General features: G+C 39.5%; 1 protein-coding gene across 1 annotated transcript; it reads left to right on the top strand.

The window, feature by feature from the left end:
* Positions 1-1,296: 1,296 nt before the first annotated feature.
* Positions 1,297-23,585, top strand: COCH (cochlin; the record flags this gene model as incomplete). The annotated part of the gene is made up of 11 exons (XM_080345498.1): positions 1,297-1,398; positions 1,479-1,523; positions 6,870-7,026; positions 15,362-15,495; positions 16,651-16,713; positions 17,537-17,581; positions 17,671-17,818; positions 19,755-19,858; positions 20,633-20,859; positions 22,169-22,685; positions 23,410-23,585. The coding sequence occupies exons 1-11, from the start codon at positions 1,374-1,376 to the stop codon at positions 23,583-23,585; spliced, it is 1,641 nt and encodes a 546-aa protein (XP_080201624.1). The 5' UTR covers positions 1,297-1,373.
* Between the last annotated feature and the right edge of the window lie 268 nt (positions 23,586-23,853).

Here is a 23,853-nt window from a genome sequence, read left to right as displayed (position 1 = left end):
TGCAACGCCTGCACTCGATTTTTTGCCTCGGCAAATCCGTTAACATGCTAATTCCTATGAATTCTGAAAGTTTATTTATATTTGAAAGTTTATGTCTGCGAACAGCCTTCCCAACAGAAGTTAAACAGTGGATGCCGGCAGCCAGCAAGGAATCCGATTTTAAGGCATTTGTTGAAATAAACGCGCTCCTGCCTCTTTTCCCACCCATTCATAAGTAATCCGATCATTTCACATTCGTGCCAACTGATACTTTATGCCACATATGCATTGAACCACAAAAACGAAGCAGGCTGTAAAGTGGAGTGTTTTGGTTGGTTGGTTTGCTTCTGGTTTTATTTTTCGGGGGAGGGGGGAAGAGAGGGCTGTTTTTATTTCGAGCAAAGTTTTGCTCAAATGAAAGGTAGGTACCCGTAATATTTACGCTGACATTTTAGAACAAATACAAACGATGCAACAATGCTGATTGGGGTATTTCCATCTCTTCGAAAGACTAAATCAGGCTAAAATTCTCCAGTTCTCTCCTGCAGCGCCCAGCGGGACGAGATAACGCCACAGCACGGCTGCGGCTCCGCCGGGCCGGCCGGGGCGGGCGCGGGATGCGGGCGCCGGGGAGACCGGCCGTTCTGCTCCCGACAGCGCTTCCCGCGCTGGTGCTGGGCAGGGGGCGAGCGCAGACTTGGGCCGGGTTAATGCTCGTGAAAGCTTTGCCCCTCCGTTCGTTTTCGTTGAAGAGCCAGATGTGGCGAGCTAACCGTTAGCCCAGTCGCATTTCTGAATATATCTGGAAGAAAGACACCTGAAACAATCTATTTAATAATTAATATCCGAAATAGGGATTCAAAACCTGCAGGTGGACGGAAGCTAAAGTAGTGTGCAGTGAGATTTGGAAAGGCAAACGGCAAAGCCGTGTTCGCCGCGAGTTCCCATGCCCCCGCTGCCTGCCTGGAGTGGAAGAGTCCCTGCGGACCGGGGCGACGGGAGGTACCGGGGAGGACGAGGTGCTTCACCCGGTTGCTTGAGGCGGCTTTGGGGCGTCGTTCCCGGAGGACCCGGGCTGAGCCCAGGTGGAAAAGGTAGACGGAGGACAGACGGCAGCACCTGCCGGGCCTTGCCCAGCGATGGGGCCGCCCAGCCCCTGCCCGCTCCCTCCTTCCCTCCCGCCCCGGCCACCCTCGCCCGCCCCAGTGCTCATGCGCCCCGGGAGACGTTTAAAGGGGGCGCGGCGGCTGCTGCCGATTGTACAGCTCCGTGGAGGGGACGGTAGCCCACGACAGTGCAGCTCAGTGGGCAAGCTGTGCTGCCTTGTGCTGTGCTGTTCGCCTCTGCTCTCCTCTGCTCTCGGTTTCCCCGGGGCACGGGCGCGTCTCGCCGCCATGTGGTTCGCCCCACTCCTCGTCGGTGGGTACCGTGGGGAGCGGATCGGGGCCGGCGGGGCGGGCGCAAAACATCGCCCCGACCCTCTCTCTGTCTGTTCACAGGCGCCTTCCTGCTCTCCAGCCCCGTGCGCGGGAGCGACGGCTCGGGTGAGTTGGCCGCCCTCCCTCCACCTCCCCATGGGGGGTTTCCCCCTCGGATCGTCTCTGCCAGTGCTTCCCCGGCGCATCCGGTTACGGCGGCTCTCGCCGGGATGCGCTGGGAGTCCCCGACGGCTGCCCCCAGCCCGGAACCCCGCGGGAGATGCCGCGGCGAGGCCGCCCCGTCCCGGGGAGCGGCTCCTGCTGCGGAGCCGCTGCCGCCGGGGAGCGCAGCGCTGGGCCGGCCGGGCACCGCCATGTGAGTCTCCTCGGGAGGTGTCCCCGGGGGAGGCTGCAGAGGGGCACGGAGGGTGTCAGGGAACACTTAAAACGGGGGTGAAACTGCTTCCTGTCACAGGTTGAAGAAGAGCAGTGGTGATAAGTGTCCCCATAAAGGGGAGCGCTGATAGCAAGAGTGGGTGGGAGTGTGTTTGTGTGTGTGTGTTATCAAGGTACTTGCACAGTGCTTGGCAGTTTGAGGATCTCCAACATGTTTCTGACCATGGAATCGATTAAAAGCTTTTTAAACCTGCCCTGCCATTATTTTGACCTGGAAAGCAAAAGGACACACTTCAGATGCCCAGCAGGGCAGGGGCTGTGTGTCTCACCGTGCCCTGTTGGACTGCACCCCTGCTGCTGGAGAGGGGCTCTCCTGGGGCCAGAGTGGATCCACGGGAGCCAGGAGCCATGGGAAACAGTTAAAGAAATAATGCACCAGAAGGACACAAGCAGTTTGTCTGCCCCTTCCAGCGGAGCACTTCACCGAGGGGGAAGCAGGAGCCTCCAGAAGAACGTGCTTCCAGACTCAGGCCTGGCCTGCAGAAGGTGAGTGACCTCAAGCTTTTCTGAACGGTTCTTCAGGATTTTGCAATCATTAGGAAGCAGGATTTGCTCCTCATTTTGTGTTCAATCAAACATTTGGGAAAATCTTTTGTGATAAACTGATAATAGCTATACGTCAAAGAAGCGCTATGGCTAAAAAGGAAAAAAAAAAAAGCACAGCAATAGAAAAACCTATTCCAGTCCCGATTCCTTTCCTTTTTATTTTACAGGTGAAGTGCCAACAGTCTGTCAGGAAACAAATGAAAAGTTTTCTGTAGTGCTTCCTCCCAGGGTTGGAGAAGAAGCCACCGTAATCTGAAGGTATCTGGAATAAGCTAAAATAACATTAAGGGAATATTGGAAAAATTAAATATTGGTATCAGGATGTGTTTGTAATATAAAATGTGAACTGTTACGGTAAGATATTATCTCTTATCATTATTCTGAGCCTAAATTCAGCAGCCTAAATTCCTTGCAGGAATTTTTGTTTAGGTGCTTAAATTCTGTTGTTCAAAGTAATGAAAGAACATTAGTTTCCTCAAAAATCTGCTGTATTTAGGCTCATAACTACTCAGGGAGATCTTACAGGATCTTATACCCTTCCTTATTCTTCCCCTGAAATGCACACAAATGCTGCTGAGTTTGGCGGTTCTGGTTACCCTACATAAGACTGTATGGGTGGATGAACATTGGCATGTGACGCTAAGCGACCTTAATTTCATCAGAAAAGGGCAAGTCTCAGATTGCAATGAATGAAATAGCCCCGATGGGACTTTTAGAATTCCACTGCCCTTGTCCAGATCAGGATATGTACTTAATATTAGATGAATTATCATGCAACCTGTGAACCTGTTTTCCAAAATATAAACAGGTGTATTTCTACTAGTATGTCTTTTTTTTTATCCCCCTAGCCTGAATAAGGTTTGTGGGAGTATTCTTTTCATAAGATATAAGAAGCAGGCTTGTTTGAATCATCAAGATAAAAAAGGACTTAAAATTTTCCTGTTTGGCAAAGAAACAATACTAAATACTAAAAGGAATAAGAAGCATATAGGGATGTACTGCTCTATTTTTTTTTTTTTTTGTTTTATAAGGCTATTCTTAGGAATCCCTGATGTTTTTTAATAATGTGCATAGGGACTTGTGTATTTGTGGGATTTTGTTTGGTTTTTTTTGGTGGGGGTTTGGGTTTGGGTTTTTGTTTGTTTTGTTTTTTTTTCTTTATGTAAACAAACTGCTTTCCCAAAGCGATTAATGAAAACCTAAAGATTAGAAAACCTCAGATTTTTGCTATACATTCTGTTTTTCTAGAGTCTTTTAAACTAGTGACTCCTGTTAGAAATAAAGTGAGAACTTTTTGTAAGTGGACATAAGAAACAGCTATTCAGGGCAAACTGGAGGACATGGGATGAGGCACCAAAAGATGGAAACTGATTGGAAATATGTTTATTGGGTGAATGTTTTACTAAAGAAGTGAGCCTTTGCTTTTTTTTTTGTTTCTTGTTTAGGTCAACGGTGATGGAGGACATTCATCCCTACCTCCCTACCTTTAAATATGGCTTAAATCAGGAAGAAATGCAGTTTCTTTTCTTTGTACTTTGTTTTCATGGCATACCCTGACACAGTGTGTTTCTGCAAAGCTTAAAGAGTGTGTGTCTTGACAGAATGGGATGATGGTTATTTTATTACAGTTCTGAAGGGCTAATTTTATATCACATAACAGAGGTCTCTAGTCTTCATCAGAGCCCAGAACGGGTAGGAGTCTAGGACTGAGTCCTTCCGTGTTAATTATAATCTTTCCTGCTTCCAAAAATACATGGATTTAGAGTATCAGATCACATAAGTATCCAGAGAAATGCCTCTGCTGCTACTGCATTCTTAAATAACAGTAATTAAAACATACGGATTTTATCTCAGTTACTTTTTATATATAGCTCTTTGGCAGTTTCTGCTATGATGAAGTACCTTGGATAAACTAATAAAAACAACCACGTTCTTCAATTTCCATAGTAATATCAAACAATGAAATTTGGGCAAATGATTAGTATACATTTTACTGTTCGCAATGGACTGCTTGTAGTCCTGTGGGTTGGATAGCTGATGATGCATTAGCAGGGAAGAACAAAATCCACTGCAGAGTTGGTATCGTTAAGTCTTAATTTTGGTACCCAGTACTACTTCTCATTTTGATATTGCACCTGACGTTGCTAATGTTAGTCTTGGTTATATAATTATATCTTATAGACAACTCTTTCTACCTACATAGAAAACTGAAATGAAACTGTTGCTTTTTAATTAGCAGAATCATTTACTTCCAAGTGTCTTTTTACTTCTGTGCTGAAACTGCTAAAGCCCTGGCTATGGTGTGGCAGCTCTTCGGTTCACACAGCAGCAACTTGCTCCCTTCCCCCGGAGGCCCCCCTGTCGTGATGTAGTCAAGGACTGTGACAGTCTTCAGGCTGTCAGTACATTAAAATCCCATGGCTGGCCTACAATGGATTTCTGTGTTTTTATAGCCAGGGAAAACACAGCATGCTTTGTTTTGTTTTGTTTTCCTGTCTTCTGTGCTATATTAAATATTAGTCTGACATATGACTGTAATTAGTAAGTACCTTGTAGTGAAGGAAATACAGATCTCCAAGTGATAAAGAGTTCATTAACTAGACATGTCTAATTATTGTCTTTGTATGCACAGCCTGCCAAGGAATTCAGTCAAACACAGTATATTAGAAATGACCAGCATTAAAATTTCCTATGGTGTCTTGTACTTTTGGAGGCTGGGGAAATGTTGCAGGGTGCATGGCACAAGCAGTACTGTGAGAGCAGAGATTATCAGTGATGCTCATTGCAGTGTTTCCTCCAAGGATATCCAGCCTTCCAGCTGCTGTTTTATTCTTTATAGGTAGAAATCTTTTATTATCCCGAGAAAGAAAAAATGAAGAGGTATTTACTACCTTTTCTTTTTCTTACTCTGAACTATATAGACATATTTGGCATATTCAAGTCACATCTTTCTGTTGACAAACAGCAGCAAAGATTTTTCAGGGGTGGACTCCATTTATGTTCTGCAATTCAGCAAAAACATATACTTAGGAGTAAAACTACTGCATGGTTTATTGACATGTGTTTGATTTATGCAGCCTGAATAAACAGACGCTTCTCTGTGCATCTCTGGCTGTAACTGTTCTGCTTGTCAGCTCTAAAATCAGTGGGATTAGCAGGAGGTATCATCATCTCTTTTGTCCACTGATGAGGAGCAGTGTATGCTACAAATGCTTTCAGATACAATGGTCAGTAAACACCCTGGGCTAAGAGTGGAAAGAGTGGGCTGATCCCTGAAACATGCTCTCCTTGGGATATAATGCTGTGGTGTGTGCACCGATACATGGGCCAGCCTTTGTGAGCTCTTAACATTGTGAGGAAGTAACACTCTGAATGTATATAGAAAAGGTTCTTGTACCTTCTAGTGCCCAGCAAGGGCAAGATGTGCTCTTAGGAAGTTTGGAATAAACATCCAGTCATGGGTTGAACTTATGATGCTGAATCAATGACAATCTAAGTAAAAGCCCTAATTTGCTGTGCTACCAGACCAGTTGAATGTGCTGTCCTGTGTAGCAGAGGATGGTTGTAATTAACCAAGATTATGACCTCTAAGTTTTGAAAAGAAAAAAAAAAAAATCAGTTTTCCAAGGAAAATGATATATTGGTATAAATCTGTGTCTGCATACCTACATTGCTCACATGGAAGCACAGTGAAAGCATTGTGATTATAATCTGAGAAGCAACTTTTAAGAAAAAAAAATAAGAGGCAGAATTCTATGTGAATAATGCATGTGTCTCAGCTGAATAAATAACGTCTGTCTCACTAGGTGAATCTGACAGTCCTTTGTACAATGGTAATGATGTGAACTTCATTGCAATGAATTGATATGAATGTATTGCTTTTTTTTACCCTGGCCTCAGTAGAATTTATTATGGACATTAAGGGAAATGCTGCTCTCAACCTACTTCAGGAATGCCACTGGAGAGAAAATTTGGAGTTTCCCTAGTGATTCCTAGATGTCTTATAGCTGGAGATTATTGTGGGATGTCAGAGTCATTTAATTTCTTGCTTGGAGAGTGCTGCCTGCTCCTGTGTTCCACCAGCCCTTGAAGGTCCTCCCCTTGTCCTTCTACCTCTGCCATAAACTTACAGATGTGAATTGCTTTTTCTCCTGTAATATTCCTTGGGTATTATTTTAATGTTGTTTTAGTGTTGTTTGCTCATATTTATTTAACACTTTCCACCTCTTTCTGCCACCTTCCCATAAATAATTTAAAGTGTATTCTTTCTTAGCATAATTGTATGTTTGTACGCTCCAACGATGTCTTTACAAATGTACTGGAGCATGAGATGAGACACTGTACCTAATTTCAATTTCAAACATTGCTTTAAGCTTGGAAACTCTAGAGAGATTAAAAACAAACAAACAAAACCACAAAACAAAAAAGCCCTTAAGATTTTCGCGTCACAGGTTTTTCTTTTTTCTTTAGCTTCCACTGCTATCACCTGCTTTACAAGAGGACTGGACCTTAGAAAGGAGACAGAAGATGTCCTTTGCCCAGCAAACTGTCCTCTATGGCAATTTTATGTCTTTGGGGATGGAGTTTATGCCTCTCTTTCCAGTGTCTGTGGAGCTGCCATACACAGGTAAGTCAGTCAGATGACTGGTTAGCAATGTGCTAAGCAAGTTTACATAGTCTTGCCACACTTCCACATCTGAACCTTTAGATGTAATCATAACAAAGGTCTTTCTGGACTTTGAGAGTCATATTAACTCAATACGAATGTCATTAGAAGAAGATAGAGCAAAGAAGAAAATAATGTCTGGGCAGGTTGCAAGTTATCTGGGTTGTGTTTAAGTGCTCCTGAAAACCACTTTATTAACTTCTTGTGAAATGGCACAGCAGCAGATGGATTTTCACTTAAGATTACTGATGCGACACTGGTAGGCATGGAAGGATATAGTGTAAATTATAAGTAATTAGACAATAAAAGCAGATTCACTTTCTGACTTTCATTTACATGACACTGTTTCTGAAATTGTTGAAATAAGTTTAAGCTCGTATGCAAACAGATCTACCCATGATTTGGTTGAATATGGTCCATAGTCTATTACTTTAATCAGTGTTGTGGTTTTTTTATTACAGCATTTCTCTTCTGACAGTTGCTTCCTGGGTGTTAGTCTACTTAATGATCTCTTAATTAGACCAGTATCTAGCTGAATTCACTTCCACATCAAATAGAAAACTAAAGACTAAGAAAAGATAAAACATGTTAAATAGATGTCATTAGAAAAGCAATAATAATTCCACAGGGGAAGGAAAACAGGCTGGCAGATATCTTATTAAGGTGATCTGGGGACTTCGGAGGTTGCTGTGACTTGTTTTGTTTTGTGTGTAGTTGAGGGGGGAGGAGTGGTGTGTCTATTTGGTGTGGGTTTTGGTGGTGGTTTTGTTTGTTTGTTTGCTTGGTTTTGTTTTGTTTTTTTTTTGAGGAAGCAGAAAGGTTTAATTATTCACAAGGTAAATTCTCTCTTGGATCAGTTTTTAATAAGGAAATGTGGGACAAAACCAACTGGAGATGGTGAGATATCTATTTTGGATACCTGTGGAAGCCACATTGATTCCTGACTGTCAGTTTACATGGAGTTTTAGATTTTGTTTTTAATACATTGGAAAAGCTTTTGATTTTTAAAGAAGGACTTTTAGCTTCATATGTTAATTGGCTGTACAACATGATACTTGTTCCCTTAGAGATTTCACAAAGTAGATTTGAAACTTTATAAACTGTTATGACTTTTAAGATAGGACTGACTATTCAGCAACAGAAATTTGGAGTGGGCATGGAGAAAAGTCTAACAATAAGGACAGTTTCCAACATCACAGAATCACAGTATGTTTGGGATTGGAAGGGACCTCAAAAGATCATCTAGTCCAATCCCCCTGCCGGAGCAGGAACACCTAGATGAGGCTACACCGGGAATCAGATGGAAATCCATCTGTCTAGAATAAATAGATGACTATAATTGATCCAGTCTTGAAGCAGAAGTACAGATTAGGTCATCCTGCCCAAATTTTTCATAATTTCTGATAATTCTATAATTAAATATTATTAATGTATTTCAAATTATGTTTTCATCATGCATATAATCTAAATTACTTGGGTTCAAGAGATGCCCTTGACACAAATCATATTGAGATGTTGTGCTATATTACAGAGACCTTTATTCATGTCCTATTCCTATTAATGATATTTTAGTATTTGTGGATTACAACATAAGTTATCCAGTATCCCCTCAAGTATCACTGCACTTCTTAAAAATAGTTTCTAGGTACGTTCATGTTAATATATACATAAACTACAATTAAAAAAAAAATCATGCCATCTTATTATATTTGTATATTCCAGGTAAGACTACTGCTGCCCTTGCAGGAAGGCTGAGACTAAAAGCTTAAGGAAACAAAGTGTTTAAAAGAAAGGGGGAAATAGTTTCAATCTCTTTTTTTTATGCCCAAGCAACAGAAAGAAACTCTTTCAGAATATATTGACATGATGCTGAATTCTGCTCTCAGTTTTTGGATTTTTTTTTTTTAATAAAACAAACAAACCTCAAAACAACCTAAAATTTTACTGATAAATGAATGACTAGAAAATAATGGAGGAAAATAAATGGGTTTTTGAGTTAACATTCATTGCTTGATACTTTAAATGCCATAAAATACATTAAAGCATCTTAAATAATATCTAGGTGGCTATCATTACTACCCAGAAACCCATTTAAAATGTTAATTAAAATCTTGTAATTTTTAACAAGACTTCCGAAATTCAGGCGACATTTGTAGTATTAAAACTCCAAAGTAATCTAAAATGAACTTTTAAAAAAAAATTGTTTTAAATTGAGGAGGAGTTAAGTAGAAACTCTGAAATTTCTCAAATCCTGTTAGGGAGACTAAGAGCTAAGGTACTATAGGGGCAACTAGAAATAACTTGGGAGGCATAAGGAGGGTTTGTGTGTATTTGTTTTTTAAAGCTTAAGAATTGGTTTCAAAGATAATTGCATGTCTCCATGTGTGTTATTGCTAGAACAGGCTTCCTTTCAATCCTTCTGTAAAAAGAATTAATGCCTCTATTCAGTGTGCTTTAAGTGTCTTTGAGTGGTTATACCTAGTTCAGGTATACACAAATAGTTTGTGAAAGAATGTCTAGATCAAATATATGTATATATAAGAGAAAAGAAAGGTTATGTAGGAAAATCGAGATCTCTTCCCATTGTCTTTTTTTTCTAAGGCAGTGTCTGTTTTTAGTGACATAGACTTTTAACTTTCTTTACCAGCCACCAAAGGTATCTATTGGGATCTTTTTCCAAAGGGACTGAAGAGTTGAGTGTTTCGCAAAGTTGCAGAAGTTCCTAGCCAGTTCAACCAGGCAGTGGTCTTGAACCTCCCACACTAGTGGTGACCATGACTGTTAGAGAAGTCCCACCAAGAAAGCCAGTGGGGCTCGGTTCTGTCACAGCTGGGGAATGTTTTCACAAAAAGAGGAGGTACAAGAAACAGAACATGCAGATTTGTTTTCAAGATTTGCAAAGTCTTCCCCTAGATGATGAAGCACAGGTTCTTCACTGAAGTTTGTACCTCGTAAACTATGTGTATTATTGTTTTCCAGCCCAGAAGTATAGGAGTATAGAAAAATCTGTATTTTTCCATAGTAAGTCAATATAAATTATACTACTTGTGAAATGTGCAGCCCTGCTTGTAAAACCTGCATCTAACAATGTGCCTCCACAAACATTGCAAGAACAATGAGGGCTGTAATAGCAATGAAGGGATTAAAATATACTCACACTTCTAGCCTGTGTCTTGCAGTAGGGATGTAAATTAACAATGCTCACGTATTCTGAATATGACTGATTGTAGTAAAGCATTTTGAAAAAAGCAGAATATAGGTTAAAATCTTCTCTTAAGGAGAACTTCTGGGTCTTTGAAGACTACCTTTAAGTTGAGAGCTATTAGTCCTGTCGGCCTTTCAGAACAGAATTTGCCACATGAGAATGGTTTTTTTTGTTTAACCATGACTAGTATTTATAGCTGCTAATAGTTGCACCAAAACAAACTGATTAATGGAGGAGAGGTGATAGCTGTTTAGTTCTCGGCTAATTTCAGTGCAGGCTGCAAAATCCAACAAAAACATACAAAATACTCCTCCTTGTTCTGTGTTGCAATGACAAAACTCCATATTGGTGAAATTGCCACTAGGTAATCATTGTCATTTGTTGTTATCATGATGTAACTAGATACGTGCTTTGAAAATTTTATAAATTTCTTCCAAATAACTGAGACAAGCACATCTAGTTTAAAATTAGGTACACCCTACATCATATATTGCACAGTTAGTGCAACACAGCTCTATGCCTTAAGCACCGTTGTGTACCAGACCTGGGCCACTGTTGGTGTCACCACACAGAAAGCTCAGTCGGACAACCACCCACCATTTCAAGAAGCACCGGTCTGAGGAGCAGTGCTCATTTATTTTTTTTATACCGAAAATTATTGAGAGCATGGGTCAGTTCCCCCTCCACATATACTCCAGTTTGCAACAGGTCCACATTGAGGCCTGAATCCTTAGTTTTATATAAACGAAATAATGCATATTCCTATGAGTAGTTCCTTACTGTGAGACAATTATTAACACAAGAAAATACTGTGTAATGCATATAAAGAATTTAGCAGAATTCAGCTGTGAATAATTCTCTGTACTACAGATGAATAAGCTTTCTGCAGGTTTTAGTTTGTTATATTTGGCTTTTTCTCTCCTTATTTCATGTGTAATTACTCTCAGGGAACAGAATATTTATTTAATATTGTTCTTTTTTCTGGGCAGAAGAATAAAAGATTTATTTGTCAAAGGAAGAATGGAGAACCTCCTACCAGGCTGATGCTATGTAGGCATGAAGAACAGAGTTAAATCTACCACTGAGTGATTAATTGGATTAATAATCAGAACATCAAATGGAGGACTAGGTTCTCAGCTTGTGCAGTTCTGTTCTAGTGCCAAATCCACTAAATTGAGACCTAGCTCAATGTAGTAGCTTTTAGATGCTAAATTGGTATGTACATTTTTCGTAATTGTCCTAACTAGTCACAGGGTGGAAACATTTCTAATTAAATATTGGGGTCCTAGAACTCAAGTGTAACAAAAGCATATCATGGTGTTGCCAAGCTGGCCACAAAGTGACCACAACCACTGATGGCCCCTTGAGCTGCCCTAGTATTTGCTACAAGAATATTGACAAAAGGGTTGTCTGGCCAGAGAGATTTCTGAGCAGCTGTAGATCCCCTGGGAAACTTTCGTATAGTGCCTGCTTCTGCTGCTGAGCCACTTCCCTGCCAAAAGCAATAGGGGTGCAGAGGATACAGAAAGAGCACAACCCAGGGGACAGGGGATGCTGGCATGAAACCCTGAGCAGCTCTGTGTCAGTGATTGAATGCGATCAGGCAGCAGTGGGAGACCGCGCTTTGGAAAAGAAGAGGATGCTGCTTAGAGCAATGGAGAAAGGTGGATGATGTGGAAAGAGTTTGATGCAGCTGCTGATAGTAGGAAAAAAAGATGGGAAGCTGGATGATTCAGCTGTCCCGTCTAAGTCCTTGAGGATAACTGTTTTCATTCAAGGACCCTACAAGAAAAGCCAGCTGCTGTCAGCCAGCACTCAGGTCCAAATTATGCTCTTGGGTAGTATGGCAGGCTTTCATAATTCTGTTCTCTGCCTTCTGCTGAAAAAGCAGATAGCCTACCTATAGGCATGTATGATGAGCATAATGATTAGCATAAAAACATACCATGTGAGTTTCTGAGCAAACATTTTGCTTCTCGGCTGCAAGACTGAATCATCCCAATATGTACTTCTTTTAACAGCTCAGCTGCAGTGCTCCTGCCCTTGGGCTTGGAAACTTTCCTTAGCATAGAGTATTTACATCATGTTCAAGTGTTTCTCTTCACTCTTTAACACTATTATACAACATGGGGAAAAACATTCTTTGCCTATTTAATGAACAATGTTTTGTCATCTTTAGCCATGTCTATCTAGCTGATCCTTGCCTTACGCCTAGAACTAAGCTCATTTAAGGGAACAGCCACTTGGCTCTGTCTCCAACGTTTTTAAGCAAGTGAATAGTTTATAAGCATGCTGCAAAAAGCATTCTCTCCATCAGCCAGATCTGTCATCACTACGAAAGCAATGGAAAATTTACCCAGAGGAAAAAGATTTTTACCAGGCAAAAATCTTGTGTTTCCTCTTTCTTTTAACAGGAGATGGTATTTCCGTTTCTCCTGCTGTGTCTAAGGTTACTGACTGCAGTTACATCTGTAAGGGTCATCTCCCATGGCTGGAAAGAGTCTCTTTGTGGTCTAGGCATCAGTTTTGATGTGCAGGCTCCTTGAAAAACACATCCAAAATTCGGCAAAGGCAAGCCACTTTCTCTGAGAGTGCAGATAAACAGTTCTTGCACTTTGCTTTGAGGACATGCACGAGGCTCTAAAAAGCTTCAGTCCCATTTGCTCACTTACCTCAATTCAGATTTTGAAGTTTGTTTCACATGAAATTGCTGTATGTTGTAAGACCTTCCCATATTGTCTGCTACCCTTGGCCTGTATACTTTCTTCCATGAGCAGTGAGCTATGCGATTGCTTCCTCATGTATCTGCTTTTCTGGGTTTTTTTGTGTGCATTTTTTAGTGAAAAATACCACTTAGGTATAAATTATGATTTCTTATTAACAGTGAAGCTAGACAAGAGAAGGGACTGACAGCTTTTACATAAAATTGCCATCAAGCAGCACTGATAGTAGCATGAAATATAGTGAGTAAGGAAGTGAAAGCTGTTCCTGAAAAATCTGCAGAGTTCCAGCTAAATCAAAACAGCCATGGCATGCAAGTCACTCTCACAGGAGCAAAGAACAACAGTGAAAATTACAGCAGATTGTAATGGCATAAATCATTCTGAGGGAATGCATAGGCACTTCTCCACTGTTTAAATACCACTGCAGATCTACACAGGATGCATCCCAGTTTCAAAGTCAGTCATAACTGATTGCAGAAAGGAATTTGCCAATCTGATTCAGAATACGAAGGGAGACTCATAATATGGTTTATTCTGCTTCAACATATTTGAGCATGCACTCTGAGTAAGCTTGCTGGAAGAAACGTCCCAAGTAAAACTGATGAGATTGTAAAAGATGGCTTAAACAGTAGTTAATTTACCTACAGAACAAAACAGCAAGAAAAGAGGAATAACTTCCATAAAGCTATAGTCATGTTATATTCACATCTAATATCAGCCCCCCAGTTGCATTAAAAACAGCAGAGCTCTTATATGGAAATAGTGTATAATCTTCAGAAGGCAGTCTAGAGCTTTATGACTTGTGATGAAATACAAGATCAAATGTTTTCAATAAATTAGGAGCAAATAAATCTACTCTGGTTTCAGTGGAAAGTTTCCAAATTCAGTAGAGACGATCTAGATTATTTTTTTACCAGAATGATTACATGGTAGTCACAATGAAAAGACCAATAGAACAACACAGAAAAAACTGGTTCCACTGTGCCTGAAGTAAGCTGAAGTAATTGCTTCCAGGAATAATTCTTAGGTTGCACTTTCAGTGTGAATGTCATCTTGAGTTTAGTTCAGGCAGCACTCAAAGCTGTGAGTCCACAACTAAGGAAGTGGGAAGAGATACTCGGCTCTTCTTGGGAGGGGACCTCAGCATAGATCAGGTTTGCTGACGTTGAGCCCAAAGTAGCTTCACTAAAATTGCAAATATAAATTTAAATTAGAAACTGTTCAATTTAAACACATATCTTCTATTTCTGACACATGTTTCCTTATCCATTAAAACTGAGACACTGGTGAAGACTTGAATGCCAAAGAGAACCAGGTTATGAAGAAGAAAATGTGTCCTAACTAGACTGAAATATTCTAAATACGTTAATGTGTTCTTTTTCCCTGAAGATAATATTGACTTACTGAATTTTCCTGTCATTTAAAAATAACCAGTTAGAGGCTCTGGTCTGATTTTTTTCCCACTGTTTTTCTAAAGAACTGTGAAGTGCTGTTTGTATTTGCCAACTTTATAATCTGATTTTAAACTCATTCTGGCTAACTTTACTAAAGCTCATCCATCTATGTATTGTACATGGTATTCCTAGATGAGAAAATATCTGTATATTTTGAAACTACTATCATAATCTTCCAAGATAAAAGAATTAAATAAATATAACCACAGTCCAATTTAGAAATGCAAATCATATGATGAATGAGGAATGGATTTTAACAGCAGTCCACAAGGAGATTTATGTGAAAGTTGCCTTTGCCACAGATACCCAGAGCTCACATTACCAGAAATACATGCAAAGTTTTCTAAACTCCGGTCTTGATTATTCTACTTTCACAATATGTTAGATAAGGTCGGGACATCTTTTCAAGCAGGAAGCTGGACAGATAAGAAAAATAGTAACAAAGGCACATATTTTTTGTGTTTAAATAGTCTTGAAATAGTTGTTTGTCTCTCACAGTACTATACCTGCCAAGTACTACAAAGTGTCAAACTTCTACTCACTCTTAGAGAAGCTCAACATTGAATTTTGGCCTCTAAAAGTAGCACATAAAAACTGATCTGAACAGTTCTGAAGCCTATTATAGTCACTTCAAAATTGATATGTCCTTGAAACATCACTCTTCTGTGTCAGTTTGAACACTACCTGAATTTCAGTATTTTCCTGCCATGTGTCTAAGTCTGTGTGGTGTTCTGCAGAATAGTTCCTTTTAAAAGTCTTTTCGGCAACTTACGGCTTGTTTTAGCTTGAATGCAACTGTCTACCTCGATGGCATCTTTTTCCAAAGGCTAGTGTCCAATATACTAATGATGGTATAATTGTATTGAATTTTCTTGTGATTAAAATGATTTATAATAACTCTTTTTGTATGGTAGGGGGGTGATCACCAATGCAGGAGGAGCTGTGAGGGTACAGACTCTCCCAGGACAGGAAAACTACCCTGCTGTGAATGCCAATGGGATCCAGTCTCAGGTGCTCGCAAGATGGGCTTCATCCTTTTCAGTGACCCGTAGGTGGATCACACTTACTATTTTGCAAACTATATTTAAAATATTAACAGAACTGTAGAACACTTCTTAAGTGCTCCCATATGCATGAATAAATGTGATTGCTATCAGAACTGTAGCTTTCACTTTTAAGTAGATATTTTATCTTCATTTTTCCACAGTTCCCTTAAAACACTATTCTAGCCAGTCTGTAGCAAAAGCCAATATATAAAAATGGATCACAGTTATTTAGAATATAATGACAGGATAGCAGGCAGTTACAGCACAGTTCTACGACCGCTTAAGCTGATCACAGTCAGTGCCTCAGTCCTGCTGCTGCAGTCCTGTCCTCCCACCACTTCCAGCCATACAGTTTCACCTCTTCTCTCCCTTGCCTGCCTTTGTGCAGGCAGTAGCACTTGTCGGGCCCTTCAAAGAGCTCATGCAACATTCCCTCAAAACAGAACACTGGCCCTCCAAAGAAATGAATAATGTCAGCTTAGATGTGACATGGTCATTAAGCCACAGTGTGACATAGTGTTTTGTTCACAAGTTTTTGTCCACGTAGTTGAAAACTTAGTTGAGGTTAAACCACCCTCATAAGACTGTATAAAGAAGCCTACTGGATATATACGTTGTTGTAGTTTCAAAAATATTAAAGGGTGTGTGTTTTCTGGTGTTCTTCAGAGTTTGGGAAACAGATCTCTCTGATGTGTTCTTACTGTTTACATAGCTAAAATTCAGCCTACTGTCTCTAAGATACTAGTTATCCTTGTGTAGTGTTTATTGCAGATTAGTAGCTAAGAACTTGGAATTACAGGTGCCTTTGGTGGAGGTGCAAGTGAAACCCACTTCTCCAGATCAAGTCCTGAATCTGTCTGCTAGAAACAATGGCTACTACAGCTAAAACCTCTCATGAATTAGAAATGTGGTAATTACTCATCAGCTGCTGTTGTTTCAAATGCAGAAGCTCAAAGTTCAGTACCTATGAAACAAGGTGTGCAATACTGGATTATACCAAAGATCTGTCTAGGCCTGCGTCCTCCTCTCAGGATAGCTAGTGGCAGATGACGAAGAAAGGTTATTGGAAATATAGTATTCTTTGAGCACTTGTAATTTTGTCTAAATACACTAAAATACAATATACTAAAATACACTAAAACACAATATTTTAACAGGTACCAAGAACACAGCACTTGAATCAGTTGGACGTTCGGTCTCAACAGCACGTCCTTCTACAGGTACGAGGTCTCTGTGAGTGTGTGCATCCCTGACTAAAATGATGTTTCATATGATTAATTTATTTTAAAGAAGAAAACATATACAATATTTGGTTTTGCATTACATCTTTCATCAGTAAAGAGAGGAATCATTTATAATCAGGGAGATTGATTCTGATTTCAGCAATGTTCGTGTAAATTAAAAAAAACTTGAATTAATTTGGAAAAGTAATACAGAGAGCATGAAGGAAGGGAAGAGTTCATGAACTCATGGGATATTCATTCCTAGGAAGTGACAGAGAAGACAGAGATCATACATTCCTTCTTTCAGAACTACTCAATAGCTGAGTGCTGTCAGGGCTTGTGTAGCAGAAATACAGATGTGTGAATTTCTCCACAGAAAATGCTGCATTAAAAGGCTAGATCAGTTTCTATGAAGGTTGGTGATCTATAAATACTGGACTTACTTGGATATAATTTGTGAATAGACCATTTGCTATACAGTCATGGTTTGCTTCCAAAGCATTAAAACTGCGCACCGTACAGCAGGACTACTGAGAAATGGTGGCACTTGGGATGGTGAGCTGCAGCAACCCACCCAGCTTTCCGCATCCCAGTCATCAGCTAGGTGGGTGTAGGAAGGAAGGTTAAACTGTTTCATTTGAAAAAGGGTATTTGCCAAGGAGCAAAGAAGTAGTAGAGCAAGTTTAATAGTTAAACTGGTTGACAGTTCCTACTGCAGATAGATTGCAATGTAATTCTTGGAGTCTGACCTTTTTCTGGTTCACTTTTGGCCATTTGTCCTTTTGTCCTTAAATGATCCATGTTGTTTCCTTCACTGAAGGTAAAAGACCTAAGAAGCCACTTGATAAAAAGGCTGGGAACAAAGGTAAGAACCCACATATTTAACTTTTGCAAAGCAAAATCCTAACTTTTTTTTTAGTGTTAAGTAAGTCTAGTTATTTTGGACGTTCACAGACTGTAAAGCTGATATTGCGTTTCTCATCGATGGAAGTTACAACATCGGCCAACGTAGATTTAATTTGCAGAAAAACTTTGTTGGAAAAGTAGCTGTGATGTTGGGAATTGGAACAGAAGGGCCTCACGTAGGAGTTGTACAGGCCAGGTAAGAACTGACCTACACAAAATATACCCGAGTGATTAACAAGATAAATCAATTAATATATCAGTCCCCATTTTGCAGAACAGTATTCACTCCATAATGGCTGGTGCACAGCAAGAGAAGCAAACTCCTTCTAGCTGTAGCACTGTTTGCTGTGTGCTACACTGAGATGTCCATGTGAGAGGACAGGACAAATTTGATCACCTACATTGCCTGTGCGATATTTGGCTAGAGGGAGCAGCTGGACTTTTCACAGCCCCTCTGCTGCTGACAGTTTCATAGGCCATCTTAATAAAACAGCAGAAAGCACTCTGCAAAGGAGAGATGGAACTTCCTAAAAATTGTAGGGAGAATTGTCACAAATGGCTATATACAAACCCAAAAAATAAGCACTCTTGCCAACCTATAGGTTACTATAGCTAATATTTTCAAATTGTAAATAGTCACTTTTTTATTTTAAGACTATTCATAGAATCATTTAGGTTGGAAAAGACCCTTAAGATCATTGAGTCCAACTGTTCGTACTACTATGCATGTTCACAGACTGCGAAACAGCCTAAAAGCAACTGTGACAGTCAACACGTTGGCAGGAATGTTTTTGGAGACACAGTTTAGTCTGCTAGTGCTCAGCAATAGCATTTTTTCAGGGCTTGACCACTTTGGCTACAGCTTCTGGAATAAAGGAAACATAAAGAAACCTTTAACTCACTTATTCCAAGAAGATGAAACATCTGCGAGATAAACACAGGGTTTCTCTATCACAAATTTCATCATTAAAGTCTGTTCCTCTCTCCTGTCCTCAGGCAACTGTAGAGTAGATGTCCAAGTCTGATTTAATGACTTAGGCTTGCTTTGGTAGTCACTAGCAAGAAAGACCACATTCATGGCACAAAACACCTGAAGCACTTTGGATGCTTCTTTTAGGATGTGATGAATTGCATCCTGAAATACCCAGTTTCTGCCCACTGTAGGCATCAAAAACTCAGGGAAATGAACCTTGCTCTTGCTTTCCTGGGTTTAAATACTACAACATGAGGAACAATTGATGGAGAAACTGAGTAAACAGTTTAGCACCTTGAATATTCAACCCCTCTTCATTAGAAATTCATCTTACAAGCAATAATATTTACATCTCAAATTGTACCATTTTAACAGTTATTGTGCCATGAGATTCATTACCACAGACCAGCTCTGCTGGACACAGGCCTTCATTCTAGTGATCCTGATGCAGGATCAGGCCATTTATTCATAGCAGCAGCTTTTTGACCTGCAGGTGTTTATCTTTCTATTCTTCAGACGGCAAAAATAACTTTATTTCTTTTTATTTTCATTTTCTACTATAAATCAAAAGTGAAATCTGAAAACTTATCATGTCTAAAATATTTTGTTTCTTATGTGGAGTCAGTAGCTAGCATACCTTAAAACTTCTCAAATGAAATAACTGAAACGGAATTTCACAGGAATTTTTTGTAAAGAAGGTATTTCTCATACAAATAGTAGAAAACACGCCAATTTTCAATTACACAAATGCATTTAGTTTAACATCTGGCATGTTCTTTTTTTTTTTCTGTATAAAATTTCAACCTAATGTTTTCAGCCATTTGATAAGCCTAAGAATCAGCCTGTTCTTAATTTACCTACCCAGGTAAATAATTCCTCTTCTTAAAGATTGTGAGAATTATTAAGTGAGGAGCATACATCTATTTCAGTAATCAAAAATATAGAGAAGAATATACATTACCAAGAACAAAATGATTCAAAGTGTATTTTAGCTTCCTAATGCCATAATAGTATGGAAAGTGAACTACGTACTTTATTATCCTGTGGTTTTGTTTGTTTGGGGCTTGGGCAGGGTGTGTGTGTGTGTGTTTTGTTTGGTTTGTGGTGTGGGTTTGTTTTTGTGGGTTTTTTTTTTTGTTTGTTTGTTTTTCCTCCACAGTGAACATCCAAAAATTGAATTCTATCTGAAAAACTTCACTGCTGCAAAAGAAGTTTTGTTTGCCATAAAGGAATTAGGGTTCATAGGAGGCAATTCTAATACAGGTGCGTCCATACTTCTATGTAAATAGAAATTACTTTTTTACATATTTATATATATTTGTGTTTATATAAATGAGTACATGTATATACTGAAGTTCTTGTAATTCAGTTAGGTAAGAAAGCGTTTTAAATGCCACATTCAGCCAGGTTCAACATTTTTCCACCAGAAAATTGCCCCATCTTACATTTCATTTCCAGAAATTACACATTTTGTTGGAGTAGAAGTGCAAATACAGTTTTCTGCATTTAAACAGTAATTGAGTTTTCACTAGTAACACTAGTGAAATATTGAGACAAATTCATATCTGAAAGGCTTAACGTTTCTTTCTTGTTGAGTGGCTAATTAGACTTAAAATAAACTTGGAATAAGTAGTAAATGGTTGTGAAGAGATGTTTGCCAAACGAGGAAACCGAGCATTCTCAATATGTTGCATTTTACAAGCTAAATTTAGGTAACTCTTCAACCTTCTTCCTTCTAACCCATTTGGCAGGCACAAATGTACCTACTTCCTAGTACAAAACTAGACCTGTGGGTGAAAAAATGTCAGCAGTATCTTCCTCAGCTTTATACATGTGGGTTTTGTTGTTGTTTTTTAACTTCTAAGTTGCTCAAGCTTCATGATTAGCAAATTTTCTGGGATGCTATTTCACTATTACACTGGGTTAGACCTATAATCGTAACAGAAACCCCACACAATTCCATAGAGAAAACTGGTACCAAAATGAACTATTATGGTATGTGTTATTTCTTTATTTTATTTTTCTGTTCAAAACTAGGGAAAGCATTGAAGCACACAGCTCAGAAATTCTTCTCTTTGGAAAATGGAGCACGCAAAGGAATTCCCAAGATCATTGTAGTGTTTCTAGACGGCTGGCCCTCAGATGATACAGAAGAAGCTGGCATAGTGGCCAGAGAATTTGGAGTCAACGTATTCATTGTATCTGTGGCAAAACCCACAACAGAAGAGCTGGGAATGGTACAAGACATTGGTTTTGTTGACAAAGTAAGAGAGAATATTATTTGTAATGGATTTAATTCTGGACAGTTTACTTCACACTAAAATTCTAATGAACTAATTAATATATAATATATAGGAACTCATATGTCTATGTTTATACATATATGTATATTTTCTCTAAAGAGCCAATGAAATCACTGCTAATCAGTGATTGAAAAGAATAGCACTAGGAAGGCTGAAAAAACACTGGGATTTTTTTCCTGCTAAAGGGGCTACACAAAAATACCACTGTCCTCCCGGTTCAGAGTCTTGGACAAGTTGTAGCTTCTGGACTTTGAGAATGTCCGTGTAATTACAGTGTAAGAGATTGCCCTATCTCAGGTGTAGTTAAGCGTGCCAAAGCCATGAAATGCAGATATGGTAACTCCTGTCCTGAAATCACAGAAGGGAGGCATATCTTTCTATACCTGCTCTTTGGATTTACTCACTTTCACTATAAAGAGGATTGGAAAAAGTCCTATAGAAAAAGATATCATAGGAAGTTCAGGTGCAAGACATTCATCTTGGATGAAGAGTTCTGGATCTGGTTCTGTATGAGTTAGGGAAAGAATTCAAACACAGATCACCCTCTCTCACATAAGCTTTCTGATCACTAGGTCTTTACTAACTCTCCAGTGAGAAAACCTCTCATTTTCCACAGGGAGGTTTTAGATGTCTAATTTCAGCAGAAATTTCATAGTTCAGAGCATGAACAGAATTAAGCACCAGAGCTCTGCTGCTTCTGGGCACAAGATACCTTGCTGCTGATCCGAGTGATACTGCAGGCAGGTCCAACTTTATAGGCATAGAAAAACACGACCTTAGGTGACTGAAGCCTGTCCTGCCCTTTTGCATTTTGATCTTAGCCAAATTAGTTACCACCTTGGAGAGCTGATTTTAAATTTAACTCTTTTCTCAATTACCTTGTACTTTACATGCATCTTATGGAAGCTAGGGGAAAAATAAATTTCACTTTGGATATTTGGTAGCATGACTTAATTAATTTTCAAAAAACATTATTATAATTTCCAGTTGTTACAGTTCTTGTGAATAAAGTTAAATTTTTAAAAATTTCTAGATGTTGATGGGCAGGATTGACTTCATTACTGGATAAAGTAAGCTATATTATAGCTTTCACTGACTTCAACTGCAGATGTTTGTCCTCAATTTCTGTAAAAGCAAACAAGCAAAAAAGCCACCCCAAACTCCCACCATCAGGCAACTTGCCTTTGAAAGAAAACTGCATAGGTGTCTGGATATTACACATTCAGCTGCTGTGTCAGTATTCACCTGTTGACTTTTTGTTTTCAAACAGGCTGTTTGTCGAAACAATGGCTTCTTCTCTTACCAAATGCCCACCTGGTTCGGTACTACCAAATACGTAAAACCTCTTGTCCAAAAATTGTGTTCACATGAGCAGATGTTGTGTAGCAAGACGTGCTACAACTCAGTCAACATCGGTTTCTTGATCGATGGTTCCAGCAGCATCGGAGAAAGCAACTTCCGCCTCGTGCTGGAATTCATCAGCAACGTTGCGAAGGCTTTTGAGGTCTCCGATATCGGCTCCAAGATCGCAGCTGTGCAGTTCACGTATGACCAGCGTACCGAGTTCAGCTTCACCGACCACAGCACGAAAGAAAAGGTCCTCTCGGCTATCCGGAACATTCGCTACATGAGCGGTGGCACTGCGACTGGTGATGCCATTTCTTTCACAACCAGAAACGTGTTTGGGCCAGTGAAAGATGGAGCTAACAAAAATTTCCTCGTTGTTTTAACGGATGGTCAGTCTTATGATGACGTTAGAGGGCCCGCTGCTGCTGCACAAAAAGCAGGTAAATGATGCATCTTTAAAAGCAGAGGGTGCTAATTCATCCTGTTTCTGTGGTACTGTAAATGTTAACATTTTAAAGTTTGCAAATAGAGCCCCAGTGCACAAATCAAGTATCATACCTGTTTTAAATTCAGCAAAATGTAAGACCCCAAGAACTGGTTTCTATTAGGATGAATAGACTCACTCCTAGCAGCTTAGTGAAAAACATACACCCAATCTCGTTTCACTAAAAACGAGAGAAATTAGTAAATTAAAAATAAAGAACCAAGTAGTGAAGCTCCAATCAGTGATGCGATCCAATATAGCATAACTCCTGTTCCCCACAGTCATCTAGGAAGGAAATAAGCAGTTTTGGCCAAAAAGTTTATGAGGCTGATGATTCTTGAAAGCACTAAGCATACACCAAGGATCCGTATTTATTTTCAAAATAGTTTTACACAGTGTTACTTGTGCTGCAAGACTGACATTGTAACTGCTACATTCATATGTGTCTGCACAAAAACAACTAAGACACTAGCTCTTAAGACAGTAAAAATCCTGAAGGAAATATACATTGAGACAAATCTTCTAATTCCTGATATTTAGTGGCAAAATCTAGTCATCTTTGACAGACTGCAGGTATTGAAACACACTTTTCTGATCCAGATTAATTAATGGATGTAGAAATTGTTGGTTTTGTTTTATCTATAGGCAAAATAATAACAACTTTTTTTTGTTTCTTGTAGGAATAACTGTCTTCTCTGTTGGTATTGCCTGGGCACCTCTGGACGATCTGAAAGACATGGCTTCTGAACCAAGAGAATCTCATACGTTCTTCACGAGGGAGTTCACAGGACTGGAGCAGATGGTTCCTGATATTATTAGGGGCATCTGTAAAGATTTTTTGGACTCTAAGCAATAAAGCAGAAAAATCTTTTGTTGGATATTACTACTTTGAAACCAAAAATCATGAAACTGAAATGGTCTCTCTGAAGTACAGATGTTTTATTCTTATATATACTATCTTAATGCAAAGGGAGAGGAAGGGCTACTTTTTGGTTTTGTAGTCTGTCAAGGATTCTCGTGAGCTTGTTTAGAAGTATAATACTTAATACTGGAATGCAGAAGGTGGCCAACAGCTATTATTTTCAATACATATATAGTATCCCAAATTTTAAAGCTATGCATAT

The sequence above is a fragment of the Nesoenas mayeri genome (genome assembly GCF_963082525.1).
Source record: "Nesoenas mayeri genome assembly, chromosome: 5".
Taxonomy (NCBI): domain Eukaryota; kingdom Metazoa; phylum Chordata; class Aves; order Columbiformes; family Columbidae; genus Nesoenas; species Nesoenas mayeri.
The sequence above is the reverse complement of the archived record's forward strand: the minus strand, read 5'-3'. Positions and strand labels throughout refer to the sequence as shown.